This window comes from Pogoniulus pusillus, chromosome 4 (assembly GCF_015220805.1).
Source record: "Pogoniulus pusillus isolate bPogPus1 chromosome 4, bPogPus1.pri, whole genome shotgun sequence".
NCBI lineage: Eukaryota > Metazoa > Chordata > Aves > Piciformes > Lybiidae > Pogoniulus > Pogoniulus pusillus.
Window position 1 is genome coordinate 15,993,897 of NC_087267.1, and position 15,714 is coordinate 16,009,610.

At 36.2% G+C, this 15,714-nt stretch overlaps 1 protein-coding gene across 2 annotated transcripts in view; it reads left to right on the forward strand.

Annotated features, from left to right (window-relative positions):
• The window catches only part of USP15 (ubiquitin specific peptidase 15), a 66,702-nt gene that overhangs the window by 16,177 nt on the left and 34,811 nt on the right, over nucleotides 1-15,714 (forward strand). For both annotated transcript variants that reach the window (XM_064142242.1, XM_064142243.1), the window contains exons 3-5: nucleotides 4,191-4,321; nucleotides 6,976-7,102; nucleotides 12,779-12,924. In XM_064142242.1, coding sequence (XP_063998312.1) covers nucleotides 4,191-4,321; nucleotides 6,976-7,102; nucleotides 12,779-12,924 — 404 coding nt within the window. The remainder of the gene's footprint in view (nucleotides 1-4,190; nucleotides 4,322-6,975; nucleotides 7,103-12,778; nucleotides 12,925-15,714) is intronic.

Here is a 15,714-nt window from a genome sequence, read left to right on the forward strand (position 1 = left end):
GTTGGCAAATAGCTGACCAGAGTTCACTAAGATTATTTTTTTTTTAAGCTGAACGAAATTGTTTCCTTGAAAATGACATTTTTTAATTTAACTCTCAAATTTCTTTATGTAAATGAGTCCCAACTCCTTACTTTGATTCTGGAATAATTGAAGAAGAGCTACTGTGCAGTTCAGCGATCATACAAAGTGATAGAGGATAACTTCCGAAGTTTTTATGGTTTCCTAAGTATGGTTAAACTCTGCCACTATTATAATTACTCATCTCTGACTTGCTGAACCCCAGTCAGATTTGTGGACACAGGTCTCAGAATGCTTTCCGAGATATTTTAATCTTTAATTCTATATGTCATGTGCAGTATTGAAATATCATTAGAGTCATTAATATTTAATATGCAAAATCTAATTAATAAAAAATCTAGCAGATAATTGGGTTCCTTCTTTGTAATTGTGGCAGTATTTACATGTAATGTAGTTATGTAATGCATAATTTGTTTGCACTTAGTAATACAACTTCTTTCATTTTCATTGGGTTTATGATGAACTCAGTCCTCTTTCATAAAACTTGTCATACCATGTTGCCATACTTGTTAGCATGTGTGTATGTCTGACAGTGACTATTGTCAGTGCCTTTGACGAGGGTGCTGTATTGTTATATGCATCTGTATGTTCTCTTCCATGCACAAAGTCAAAGGTCTTTTTCCTCTGAGTAGGTGATGTGTTTTGTTTTCTGAAATGTGAGGATGTAGGTATTTTGCACATTCTTGTAGTAATTCTAGCTATGGTCTGTAGTAAATTTAAAAACAGGCAGATTCAGGTCACTCCCTTCAGTTGAAATGAGGTGATTTTATCCTCAGTGAGGCAGCAGCAGCTTATTTTCTCTTCTGTGTCTACCCACTTAAAAAAAAGGTGATTTTTAGATGTGCAAAGCACTGTTAGTTGATCTGTATTATTTATAACTTAATTTACCTTACACGTTCAGATTATGTTCTAAAGTCACTGTGGATATGAAATCTATAATATCTGAGGTCATGTTAGTCATTTCATTAAGAAACCCATGTTCTGTTACCTTGACACTTCTAATACCCCTTTTGGAATAAACACAGCACTGGGGTTTATGAACTTCAGTTTTTGCTGGTTCTGAAACTGTGACTCTGCGTTGACTGTGATACAATACATCCAGTTACTCTATGCCATCTCCTGTTCATATGTGAAGGTAGGTTCAAAGTTAAGAGCATTGGTGTACAGCAGATAGTAGCTGTCTCCTTTACCTCCTCCAAAACAGCAGTCCTCTGTTAGATTTCCTATGTTGCATAAATTGAACCTGGAAATGCTTGGGATTTAATCCTGTTTCAGACACATAGTATGTTCTAGTTGACTGCTCTCTAAATGTTGATGTCTGAAATTTCATATCTGATTTAAAGAATAAAACTCGTACTTTCTCAGACATTCTGCAGTATAATGTAGCATCAAGGAAAACTAGCAGTAAATTCAAGAAAGACTAATTCCAGGCAACTGAAGCAATATGATGTATTACTTAAATGCTATTCCCTGATTTCCAGAACATATGGATGAAGCAAGAGCAGTAGAAAGTAACAGATAAAGATTTCAGTTAATCTCAATACAGGCTAAATATATTGTTAAATGTAAGAGAATGTACCTGTGCCAACAAAAGCATATGTAGTCAATTCTAGATTAGCAAAGCAAGCACAAGGAAGTAGTCATTTAGAGTAGCTGATGGCGGGGGGGGGGGGGGTGGACTTGATCTCTTGAGGTTCCTTCCAACCTCTTAACATTCTATGATGCTGTGATTATCCATCAGCAAAAACAGTGCATGTGAGGGACCTGAGTCTTCAGAATCAGAGGGCTCTGAGGGAATAAGATTGTGAAAAAGTTTTAGTAGAAGGAATGTTGGGAATTTTAGAAAAACAGAATGGAATACAAATTCTCACTATAAACTCCTGTAGCAGTATCAAAGCAGTGCAGAAATACAGTGTGAACCTTTTGAAGAGATACATGGACCTGAAGATGTTTGTGGATTTCTCCCCACACTTTGCTCCAAGTTTTAATGGAGCCCACCATATGCATACTGTCAGATGAGCCAAGTAGGAATTGATAGTGCAAACTGTAAGTTATTTCAGCAGCTGTTTCTTGTATGTAGCTCTGGAATATAGATTTTTTTTTTTTCTTCACTAGTTGTGCAAGAGAGTTACAAAGCACAAATTGAGTCTTGAAAATTGTCACTTTTACAATTAGGAAGAAAGAGCCTGAGGGGAAGAAAAGGAAAGTACCTTTCAAACAGGAACATTGATTGAAGTTTCATTTATTAGATCACATTAGCTATACTTATGTCTATGAAGATTGGAATTATTTTTACTTGTGTGCCCACCAGGATATTCACATGAAACTGCATTTTACTTTTCATTTGAGAAGCCTGTGTACCATGGCTCCCAAAGTAGAATCCAAGGTCTTCCTTAATTTTCTTCTGCTGTTTTCCAAAATGGCAAAAAATAATTTTGACTATTTCTGAACTTGATTATTGTCTGTTTCTAAAATAACTTTGTAATTCTAATACTTTGCTCTGTTTAGGACTTTCAGTGGTATTATGGGTGTTTTTATTTAGCTCTTCCTATGAAGTCATTTATGATGGCATTTATTAGAGAAAATGTATTCAAACCCTATTATACCTTCTTGTCTGCATGAAATAATCTCTGAACTGCATGCACTGCTCATTATGGAAACAATATCTTCTTGTCATCTCTGAGCAGCTAATAGTAGTAACAGATACAGCACACTTAAAATACATGAACTAAGAACAGCATGTATCTCCCATGTTTTGCTCACATACAGGTACTTCACTGTAGATAGAAAGGAGGAGTCAGCACCCATGATAATAGGAGCAGAAGAATGTGCATTCTTTTTTTGGCCCATGCTTTTACTATTTGGGTCATTAAAGCAAAAAAGGATGGCTTTCCTACCCCTCATATTTTCCCTTAAAATCACAAGCACTTTAAACCAGCTGAAGGAGTAGCAAATGCAAGTAGAGTAGGGAGATTTCTAGCATTTGTTTACTCTTCTGCCCAGGGAGTGAATAAATCTCTTAAATGTTTTCAGTAGCATTGTTCTCCTACAGGAACAGAGAAGTTGAAACCTATTTTGTTAAATTTTTATGCATGGAAAAAAAAACAAAACCTAAGGGTCCTTTGCTTTTTAAGAGTGCCTTTTCTGATACTGAGGATATTTTTTTGCATTGAAGTCATATTATACTGTGTTTGCTCAATTTGCACAAAGGATAAACTAGAGAAGAACAGAAATAGAAGAGAGCCTTCGTGCTTTTTGTAAGTGTATAGTGCACACTTAAGTTTGTCCTTGCAGAAAAATGAAGACAGTAGCATTCATTTTGTTTAGAGGTATCACTTAAAAAAAAATCTCAGAAGAATGCCAATACTGCAAGCAATTTGAGATTATCTAAGGTTAATTTTATGCTCAGCTTTAATTGTACAATGTAATTCTGGAGTTGGTTCACATGGGGCAATAAAAATAGGATGTGTATTTATTACAGTCTGGTTATTCTCTATGCATAGTCTTATTTATTTTTATACATCATTGTTTGTCAACCTGATTCATTCTTTGGAACTGAATATATGGTCCTTCCTGTTTGATCTCCCTCTATAGAGAGGGATGTTTGCTGGCCTGTAGTTGGTTACTTCCAAATGGAAAGACAGTTGCCTAGTTGACTGAGATTTACAGTGTCTCAGATTTGGAATCACCTCTTAACATCCGCATGATAACTGCTATCTTACTACTGTAATAATGACTGATCCAAAGCTAGAAACATGCTACTTGTGTAAGGAGATTGCCAAGTTGTATTTCTGTCATGTGCTGCATCTCTCTCTGTCCCTGTGAAGAATTCATGGCGATGTGAAAATATGTGCAAAGTAGGTGGAGAAATGGATTGGTTTCATTGAAGATTGTGATAACAAGTTAGACACTTATGATAGCATAAGGATATGAAGTTGTCACTTTGAGTTCCTGAGTGTAGGAATACTATCTGTAATAGATGTACTAAGAAGAGTTTTGCTTTGAATACAATAATACTGATCACAGAGCTGCAACTCAGTGAAATGTTTCCTATTTATATGAAAAATGTAACAGGATTACAATATTGAAGTAAAAATACCTTTCTCTTACAGATGGTGATTCTCAGTCTCTCAAGGAACATCTCATTGATGAACTGGACTACATCCTTTTGCCAACTGAAGGCTGGAATAGGCTAGTTAGCTGGTACACACTGATGGAAGGTCAAGAGCCAATAGCACGCAAGGTATTCTTAAATTACCTACTGAGATGAATATGATTCAGATACAGTCTTGCAAATATACATGAGTTGTATAGGAATTTATTATTAAAGATTGCAAAGTCCTGGCCTGTGATAACTGCGTAAGACAGCTCCTGCTTTAGTTGTTTTGTAGAGAGCAAATGTTTATTTGGATATTAAATGCTCATATTTTTAATGTTGAGAAACACAGATATAAAAAGCATTCTTTTTTTACCTTCCCCCCTGGAAGTAATGTCTTTAATATTTCAAGAATAACTTGCTTTAGAAGCTGATAAACCTAGTAATAGAAGTTATTTTGTAATAAAGTATAAAATCCTAACACTGCATTGACTCCATTAGTGATGTGCCTATCTTTAGCAGTATTATCATTGGCAGAGTAATGGGTAGTTCCTTTTCTCATAAGCTGTATTGTGTTTAGCAACTTGCTAAGAGAGTTTTTTAATTCAAGCAAAAAGCTTACCTCAACACAGGTAATACTCCGTGGTATGGTATATACTGTGGCCTTTCATCACTATGAGATAACATCTTCGATGTTAACAGTTGCTTGCTCCAGCATGTACCAGTAGAGGAAATTTTAACAGTTCATTGTTCGTATTTTTTTTTTCCTGTTTGTATTATTGATTGATATTTTCAGGTCCATAATTACAAGTGCAGCCTCACTGGACTGAATTAGTTAAGTTTTAAAATACATTCTGGTATGTTTTCCATTTGTGACTTGACTGTTAGGTCTTATTCTTTCAGCAACAGGGAATTTTATTCTAATTTTCAAAAATTGATGAAGGAATGTAGTGTGCTTAGAATTAAGTTTTATATGACTTCTGGTAGAATAGAACTTTTTACCTTATTTAACATTGCTATGGTCTAAGTACTTGCATGCTGACTGCTTACTTGAAGTGCATTAGTTTCAAACAAATGACAGATTTAGTTACAGAATAAATGTTGTGTTTTCAAGATTCTTTTGATCAGCAATAGAAGTAGTTTGTTGTTTGGTTGTTTGGCTTTTTATTGCATTCTCTTTGATACAATAAAAGAGATCTATTTTTAAAAGAGACATCTCTGGAATGTCTCTTTCTTTTTCTCTAGCTTTGTAAGAGCTGAAACATACTAAAATGGCTCTCCTTTAAAAATATATATATTCTCATTTTACTGTTTTTCCTGAAGATGGATTTCAGAAAACTGAATGCTCTTCCAATATCATAGTAAATTGAAAGTTCTGTATTTTTTTCACATTTGGGGACAACTGGAAAGGAGGAGAAGGGAAATAAGAGTAACTTGCCTTCTGCTTGGAAAGACATAAGTGGCAAAAATAAACAGAGCGTAATGAATGGCCAGGTAAACTGGCACTCAAGATTTTCTGCCAGTATGAACAGTAGTTATCCTCTGAGATGCATATTCTGGTTCAGAATTTTTCTTTCTGATGCTTTTGTCATTTGTTCAATATTCTTTCTCCTGTCTAACTTAATGTTTTTTCATAGAGGCAGGAGGATACTTTTCATTTCTGCTCTTTTATTTTTAACGTAGAGCCAAACTTTAGGTTGATATAATTGTTGCATTTGATGCATGCTAAATGACGTTATGACTTTAAGATCTAGAATGTGTTAATACCTTCACTGTAGTGTCCATTTTATTCTCAGAAATGTTTCAGCCATACTTCACGTTTGTTTTTTTTTTGTTCTTACTCTAGTAGCTGGAAACTCTGCTAACCTATTCAAATTAAGATTCATTTTCATTTAAATACCATCCTTGGTAGTCACTAAAGCTAAGGGAAACTACTGAACAGCAATAAAATAATTTACTATTTTTTCTTTTTTGTGTGCCACATGCACACAAGTTATACTTGCACAGCAGACAGCAGATCTCTTCTATCAATTAGCTGGTGGCTTTTTTTCTTTTTACCGTATTTGTCAGATGTATCATATATCAGACTGGGGGTTATTTTTGGAACAGTCTACATGACTAAGTACTGCAGTTACACTTTGGAAGATCAAAGGCAAAAACATTCAAGAGGTGACCCTGAATATTCTTTTTTTTCCTATATTTTACTTCTTTTTTTTTTTAATCTTTTTTTATAGTAAGTATTATAAAAATGAGCATATAGTAAACAATTGTATTGATTAGATGCAATTTCAAATGAACGTACTCATTATCAGAATATAAGTGGAAGATTTGTAGATTTCATTTACAGTTGTGATATCCAGATTGTATTAGTGCGTATTCTGGTTTTGATAAATATCTTTAAGCATGAAAACTAATTCTTCATGTTTTGAGGGTACAAGAAGTGTATTTTGAAATTAAAATAACTTTTGATGGTTTTTATCTGTTGATTAAGTATCTTGTCTTTTGATTAAGTATGCATATCTGTGATTTCCACTGTGCTTAATACTTTAAAAGTAACAGTTCTGATGTTATATATGGGTAAGACATCATCAGTATATATTAAAAAACAAAACAAAACATTTTTTCAGCTCATTCTATTACTTAAGAATTTATAGGGGAAATTTTATTTCTAATTTTTTTTGCATTTATTTAGATGTTTTACATTCCCTGAAGTTTGGTTTCTTGAAGAGTTCTCCAAATATTTTGAAGGGTGTATATGAAAACATATTTGGACTGATACCTGATCCCAATCTGTTTTTCAGGTCGTTGAACAGGGTATGTTTGTAAAGCACTGCAAAGTAGAAGTATATTTAACAGAACTGAAGCTTTGTGAAAATGGAAATATGAACAATGTTGTCACACGAAGATTTAGTAAAGCTGATACAATAGGTATGCACACCTATTTAAAAAAAATATATGATACTAATGGTGTTACTTTTTTTTAATAGTACTTGGTAGCAAGAACTGAGTAAGTACTTCTCTAGGTAAAAAAATAGATGACTATTGTAACCATTAAATGACAAGACTACTGTTGGGTCAAAAATTAAGTTAAATCATTTGGAATATTTGAGCTTTCTAATACACTTAAAAGAAAATGATTGTGTGCTTTAGTATCTAGACATCTGTGTTAGCTCTAGAGGTTTGTGCTTTTTAAGAAGTGAACAGTGTACTGTTTTTTGACTTTTTTATTGACATCCATCAGACTTTTCCTTGGTTTCTGGTGTGTAAGAATGATATTTTGTCATATGGTTCTATTGACATCTTTCATCTGCCAACACTTTTTAGGCATATATGCAAAGAGAAAGTTATATGGTAAAGCACATTAACTAATGGCTGAAGGTGACCAAGAAAGGCAGTATTATTTCGGTTGTGAAGTGGCAGGCCAGACACAATATTTTACAGTTACTGAGTCCTGTATTAAATCTTTAACTTACCTTTATTTGTAATTATTTTGCCTACTCTGCATTGTTTGAAACCATACTTTGATCACACATTTGTCTCCGAAACTAAGAATCAAAATATATGCAGAGACCTTGCCGATCATGTATAAACTCAAGTTTTGGTATGTTTGTGCATGTGTATCTGAGGACAGTCTTTCAATCAGCTGTATTTTTGTAGTTAGAATTGTATTTCATGCCCTCAGCCCTTTTATCCAGCCTTTCTCTTTGTTTACATTCTTCAACAAAAATGTTTTTCTTCTCTTTACATGATATGTAGTAATTTATAATTGCTACCCTTAATTCTTTGCAGATTGCTTGCTATTAAATGAGAACCACTTTACTTCATTAACATTTAATCTTTATATTAAACAAGTAATCATCTGCATCTATTAGAATAAAAACTTCAAAGTTATGAAATTTGTCCTTGAAACAAAGTTTCAGTGTTGTATGTTAATTTGCCTTCTTGAGATTTGGCTTAACTTGGACTTAATTATTCTCTAAGCAAACCCAGAAACTTGGAAAAAACAATCTAACATCTTTCCTTCAGGACTGAATTCAAGTTGTTTTGCATCTGTACTGAAATTAAACTGTATCAATGTCATTATTATAGGTAATGGATGAATTTCTGATACTTTGTTTCTCTAATCAGAAGCAAAGCATTTTGCAATGACTGTTATTTGGAGGTGTATTTGTTTTTTCTTAGATTACTACAATTGTCAAACAGTTGTTCTAAAGGATAATGAGAAACAGTCTGGTTCATTGGCAGCATCTTCCCAGACACTAGCCTTATTTGCTTTCTGGTGATGGGGTGACATGTTCTTGAGGCCTTAAAAACATAGCCTTTCTTAAGCAGAGTACCAAGCAGGGCCATGCTAGCCAGGACACCCAAGAGAGCTTGTATCTTAGAAGAACTAGGAAAATTAAACCCACTTTTAAGAATGAAGGAAATACCTGAGGTTTTCCTTTTTTCCATTAATGAGATAATATGGGGTTTTTAATCTGTCCTTAAGTATATTTAAGATAGTTCTGGGATTAATTAGATACATAGGAAAGATGCTCAATGTAGCAAGAGGAATTTTACAGAATGTACATTATTTTTCATCCTTCATTGTATATGCTGATAAGGGATGCATTTTCATCACAGAATCATAGAATTGGTTTGATTGAAAAAGACCTCTAAGTTCAGTGAGCCCAACTGTCGACCTACCACCACCATGGCCATTAAACCATGTCCCGTGTCTACTACTTCTACAAGCAGTGATTCTAGCACCTCCCTGTGCAGCCTATTCCAATGCCTGAATATTCTTTCAGTAAATAATATTTTCCTAATATCAAATATAAACCTCCCCTGGTGCAATTTGAAGCCATTTCCTCTTATTTTATCACTCGATATTAGATGAGAGACTAACCTCACTCCAACCTCCTTTCAGGCTGTTTTAGAGAACAATGAGGTCTGCCCTCAGCCTTCTCCTCTCTAAAGAACCCCAGTTTCCTCAGCCACTCCTCATAACATTTGCTCTCCAGACCCTTCCCCAGCTTTGTTGCGGGCCCTTCTCTGGACACACTCCAGCAAAACAATGTGTTTCCTGTAGCACGGGGCCCAAAAATTATGCTTGCAAAACATTGTAGTACAGAAGAGTCAGTACCAGCCCCATTGAAGAAAACCTCTTCACAAGAGGTTTTTAATTGCTCTCCCCATTATCACTGATTACATTATTTACTGTCCTCAGAAGATCAGTACTCAACTTTTGAGCACCTGGATATTCTAAGCACAATATAATATTCACCTACAAGTCTTCAATGTTATTCCTGGAATACTGTTGAGAAATGTTCGTTGGAGCGCCATGGGAAAATGACTCTTTGTTCACCAATATGGTTAGATGGTCAAATCCACTTTATTTCTGTGATACAATGACTTATATGCACTTCTAGCAAGAGGTGTGCTCCACCAAGATTGGTTACAGTCAGAGGGTCCAGAGTTACATGTAAGGCGTGCATAGGTTAACTTATCACAACATTCTAAGGGTCAGCCTCCATCACCACCCACTCCAGCCCCTTTGGTTATCTAGTCTCTGCCCACTGCAGCTGTGTGTGGGGTGCTCAGCTGTTTACAGCTCAATTTCCTGAGCTAGCTGGGATCCAAGGACGTTTTCAGCGCAGGTTGCTCATGTTTATAAATTTATGTCCTCGACTGGTGAGAAATTCTTCCACAGAATACCTTTTCTTTTCCACTCAAATAATGAACTAAGCTAAGCTGTATGTCAGCAAGATAGTACAAGGCAGGAATAAATAAATACAAAGGGAAGACCTAATAATGACTCTGTGTTCTTTGAATCTTCTTGGAAATCTACTACAATTGAGGACTCTCACCTTGAAAGCAGTGCATATTATTTTTGAGACTGATTGATGACTAACGCTTTTGGGGGATGTGGGTTTTAATTCTAAAAATAAAATTAACTAGATAATAGCTGTAGTTCAGGCAGGATTTCAAGCTGGTTGTTGTTGCTAATCCTAGAGCACATCAGGGCTTCTGAGTGAAAATGAGTTAATGATCCACTTAGGAGTCTTAATCATATGAAAGGTTGATAAAACTAAGTCATTAGATAATGTGCATGACTTTTCTACCTTGATACAAGTGTTTTACAAACAGCAAAATTACAGAAACTACTATCTGTAGCCTTTACTATGGACAAATAATAAATGCAATAAAACAATTCCAAAAGTGAGATGATAAATTCTGTAGGAGATCTACCAGTGGCAATGTATCTAATGGACTTTAAGAGCTCTGCTAGTTAATTATCTTAACAAATGGCTTTGATTCCTCTTTTCTTTAATTTGCTGTGAAATGCAAGAATGTAAGACTTGACACCCTTGAGGACAGTTTATTCTAAGAACCATTACAAGTCTTTCCCTTCTCGAGGAAGCTGGGATTAGTTTTTCATAGTAAAGAGGAAGATTTTACTGTTTCTTTTAGCCTGTATTTGTGATAGCACTAGCTTTTAGGAGCTATGGTGTACTTGGTGATAAGATCCACTGAAGCTCTCTAGCATCTCATAAAGACTCTTGTACATAGTCTGTTTATTTGGAGTAGCTATCTGATTTTTAACAGTGTAAGATATATCTTATATGGGATCCATAACATGCAGTTCTCAAACTGAGCAATTTCAAGTTGTGGCTACAGAGCTGATAAAGTGAGAGGCATCCTTAAAGGCAGTTCTCTCTGTCTCTTTAAGACATTGTCATAGTAATAATCTCATACATGGGATATGTAGAACACTACTACAGGAGAGTGTTGTACACAGTATGCCTCAGACCATACTTAATTTAACGTTTTCATTTATAGTGAAGCAGACACTTTTCAATTTAGATTGTAAGGCAGCACTTCAGTGGATGCTTGCTAGAGAGTGGGGAGCTGAATTAGAAAGTGTGCATTAGTTACATTCATGGCAATATGCAAAAGAACTGTTGTTTCACAGCCTCATATTTACCATACTAAAGTGGAACATGCTGTTTCCAGAGTCTTGGAAGTAATATGTAGTCATCTGATAGGAGTGATATATCCCCTCTCTCATAACACTTCTGTTTATGAAGGTGGAATATATTAAAAATAAAGATAATAAATGGTAACTTAGTAGTTACTTGCAGAGAATGAGATGCACTGCTCAAATAATTAATTGTCGTGGCATAATGAGATGTTGAAAAATTATCTTTTGCAAATTCATAGTGGGAGTCATTGATAAATCTGGATTTTTCTTGTGAGGTTGTTGCATTCAGATGCAGTTATTTAAACTCATTGGTTGGGAACTGATTCAGACAGTACACACTTTTAAAAAAAACACACACAAGCCCCAACAAATCAGGTACCAGCTTGTCACCTTGTTTATAGCACCTGCCTTGCCTACATACCATCTCTATTACAGAAACAGATGAGCCAGTCTAACGCTTGCATGCTGAAATATTTGTTAACTAGTATAGCAGAAAATTGTATTCAGTCACCTACAACTGAACAGTATCTACAATAATCTACAATATCTAGAAACGTGCTGTTGACCAATTGTCATGCATTTCACAACTCGATACCTGGGTTTTTATAAAGGACTTTTAGGCTTCAGGTCTCATTTTGACTTTTCATATTTTATGTGATGGAAGGGAAAATACTACATAAAAGGGAGCAAGACAAATGCTGGAGGAGCTAATACATTGGTGTTTTTTGCTGAAACTTCAGGGGAGTGTCTTGAAGAGCCTACAGTGCCTATTTTTATAATTGTGATCTCAGTGATCATCAGGAATAAACTGTACACTTCTTGACTCTCGGGGTTTTTTTCAGTGTTAGCTGTTAGAAGAATTGACTTTATGAGTGTACCAATTTAAAAAAATGAGGTTGCTATGATATAGCACTGTGCATATGAGTTCTAATTAAAGAACTCTTTAACAAACTCTACTTTTGCATAAGGAGAATGGAGTTAATTATTAACTCCTTAAATGTCACTTGTAGACAATAATTAGACTACCTTAAAATTGTGTAACACTGATTGTGTATTTGTCAGGCAGGGTAAGAGCTGGTAGTAGAAGCTTTTTACATCTTTCAGGAATGTAAAATCTTTCATGATCCATTTAAAATAAATTTATGAGCTCAGTTTTACAGATTAGTCTTCAATTTCTATGAAAATTAAAGTTCATAAATATATATATATATAGTGGTTGTCAATAATTGTACTAGGATATAGGTAGCAGAAGAGTGAAAAGAAAAAAGGGTTTGCTGTAGGGAGAGGAACAGAACTGCTTACACTCCTTGCACCTAGTTTGGCTGCCAGTCTTGGTTGTAGTCATTCCCTACCCACCAACATTCCTGTGTTACCACGCTGAGAAAATAGTTGATGGGTACCTAGGTTCCTCCTTTCATTTGTTACTTGTGAACCTGTCTTTATTTGCTATGAGATAGGCCCATGAGTGTTTCCTTTTTAAAGGCAAGCAAACTAGCAACTAAAACAGGTGCATGGCTGTTCCTATAGCTCCATTCTTGCTTTGAATGTGGGAAAAGGGTAGGTGATTTTGATACTTTATTCAGCCTTATACTGATTTTGTAGTGAAATGCTAAACTTGTGTTCTCTCCCCTTCAAAACAGATACAATTGAAAAAGAGATAAGAAAAATCTTCAATATTCCAGGTGAAAAAGAGACCAGATTGTGGAACAAATACATGAGTAACACTTTTGAACCTTTGAATAAACCGGATAGTACCATACAGGATGCTGGTTTATACCAGGGACAGGTATAGTGCAATATTACTGCTTTTATTTAAATTTGTTTATTTTTTTTGTTAATCAACATGCAGCTGTACCTCCTAATAGACTACATGTTAGGGAGGGAGGATTTTATAAACAAATTCATCAAAATAAAAGTAATCTTTGAGTCTACTTTCAGGATTAAAAATGAATTTAACTCCCCATGTGTATTAAAAGCAAATGAACATAACATTGCTGAATGGAATTTGTTAAAACCTGAGGTAGAAAAGTATTGCCAGGGGGATATGTACCTACAGTGAAATCCAAAACTTGAAGACATTTTTCAGTAATCTAAAATTGTCTTCTAATTGAATTCCTCTGTCCAGATTAAGAAAGGTTACAGAAGAAATTAAGAAAACAATAAAATATTTCAGATAAGTACTACAGAGACAAAAGAACATGAAGATCTGCTTCAGAGTGAGATTATATCATCACTTTAAAATGCCTTTTTCAGAGGATTTCTTACAAGAAGTTTTCTTTACCTTTCCAGAGGAATATCAAGAAAAAATACTGGATATTAAAGATAAAAAAAATATAAAAGTGTACTGAACAATTTAATCATTAAAATAACTGTTCAGAATTTACCTTGATTCTTTTGTCTTCAAATAGTTGGATTTTTTTTTCAACAGCAGTAATTCATGCTGTTGTGCCACAAATATGAAATGCAATGGAGGAAATTTGATGGCAGTAGGTAAGATTATATTAAGGTATTTAGTTTTGTCTTGAAATACTTCACTTTAACTTGCTTAATAGCAATATTTATGTTGTGCTTCAGTTTCCTTTCCTCGTGTCGCAAGGTAGGTAATAGTGCACCAAAATAACAGCTTGAACTATTATGCCCTTTAGCTTCATGATGCACACACTTAAGCCCTCACACAGGTAATTTTCACAAGGCAGGGGTCCTACTGGAAGAACCCACATCTCCCTTAAAAGAGTTGTGTCAAATACGTAGCTCGAAAATTGCTTCTATCTCAGTGAAACATTAACTATGAAGCAAGCATGGTCTAATGTAACCATAAAAAGATCTCCAGGTGACATCTGTACTTTCAGCAAAACAAATATTGTTCAAAACTGAGTTTAACCATGGTTTCTGAAAATGCTAAATGTCATAGTACACCGTATGTGTTTGGTCAGTTGCACTTGCTGACACACAAGGTTTTTACCGTTCTTGCTGAGCCTCCTAATCTAATAATAGTTATACTGACTGTCAGTTTATCTAACCTAATAGTTATTTTTTTACTGTGTAATTCTAAACTGTGTATGTGATTAAGTCATAGAATGGTTTAGGTTGGAAAGAACCTCAAGCGTCATCCAATTCCATCCCCCTGCTATAGGCAGGGACACCTTCCACTAGAACAGGTTGCTCAAGGCCTCATCCAACCTGGCCTTGAACACCTCCAGGGAGGGAGCAGCCACAACCTCCCTGGGCAACCTGTGCCAGTGTCTTAGCACCCTCACTGTAAAAAACCCTTTCCTAACATCTAGTTTGAATCTCTCCTTCCAGTTTAAACCCATTACCCCTTGTCCTGTCATTACAAGACCTTATAAGTAGTCTTTCCCCAGCCTTCCTGTAGGCCCCCTTCAGATAGTGGAAGGCCACCATAAGGTGTCCTCGAAGCCTTCTCTTCTTTAGGCTGAAGAGCCCCAACTGTTGTAGCTTGTCCTCCTAAGAGAGCTACTGCAGCCCTCTGATCATCTTCATGGCCCTCCTATGGACTTGCTCTAACAGTTCCATGTCCTTGTGTTGGGGGCTTCAGAACTGTACATAGTACTGCAAGTGGAGTCTGAAAAGAGCAGCATATAGGGGAAGAATCCCCTCCTGGCCCTGCTGGCCACACTTCTCTTGATGCAGCCCAGGACATGGTTGGCTGACTGGGCTGCAGGTGTGCTCTGCTGTATCATATTGAGCTTTTCATCAACCCAGACCCCCAGGTCCTTTTCGTCAGGGCTGCTCTCCAACCATTTGCCACCCAGCCTGTATTTGTGCTTGGGATTGTGCCAACCCAGATGCAGGACCTTGCACTTGGCCTTGTTGAATTTCATGAGGTTGGCCTAGGTCCACCTCTCCAGCCTGTCCACGTCCCTCTGGATGGCATCCCTGCCCTCTAGCAAGTCGACTGTGACACAGCTTGGTGTCATCTGCAAACTTGCTGAGGGTGTACTTGATTCCACTGTCTGTATCACTGACGAAGATGTTAAACAACACTAGTCACAGCGCTGACCCCAGAGGGACGCCACTTGTCACTGGTCTCCAGGTGGACATTGTGCAGTTGATCACCAGTCTCTGCTTGTGACCATCCAGCCAATTCCTTATCCAGTAGTGCTATGCCCATCAAGTCTCTGTTTTTCCAGTTTGATGACCAGGATGTCATGTGGGACAGTCTCAGATGCCTTAGGTCCAGGTAGATGATGTCAGTTGCCCTTCCCTTGTCCACTATTGCTGTGACTTCAACATAAAAAGCCACAAAATGTGTCAGGCATGATTTGTCCGTGGTGAAGCCATTGTTGGTTACTACCAATCACCTCTGCTTTGTTTTCCATTTGCCTTAGCAGAGCCTTCAGGCGGATCTGCTCCATGATTTTGCCAGGCACAGAGGTGAGACTGACTGGGCTGTAGTTTCCAAGGTCATCCTTTTTTTCCCTTCTTGAAAGGGAATTTGTGTTTGCCCTTTTCCAGTCAGCAGGAACTTTGCCAGTCTGCCATGACCTTTCCAATATGATGGACAGTGGTTTAGCAACTTCATCTGCCAGTTCCCTCAGGACCTGTGGGTGGATCT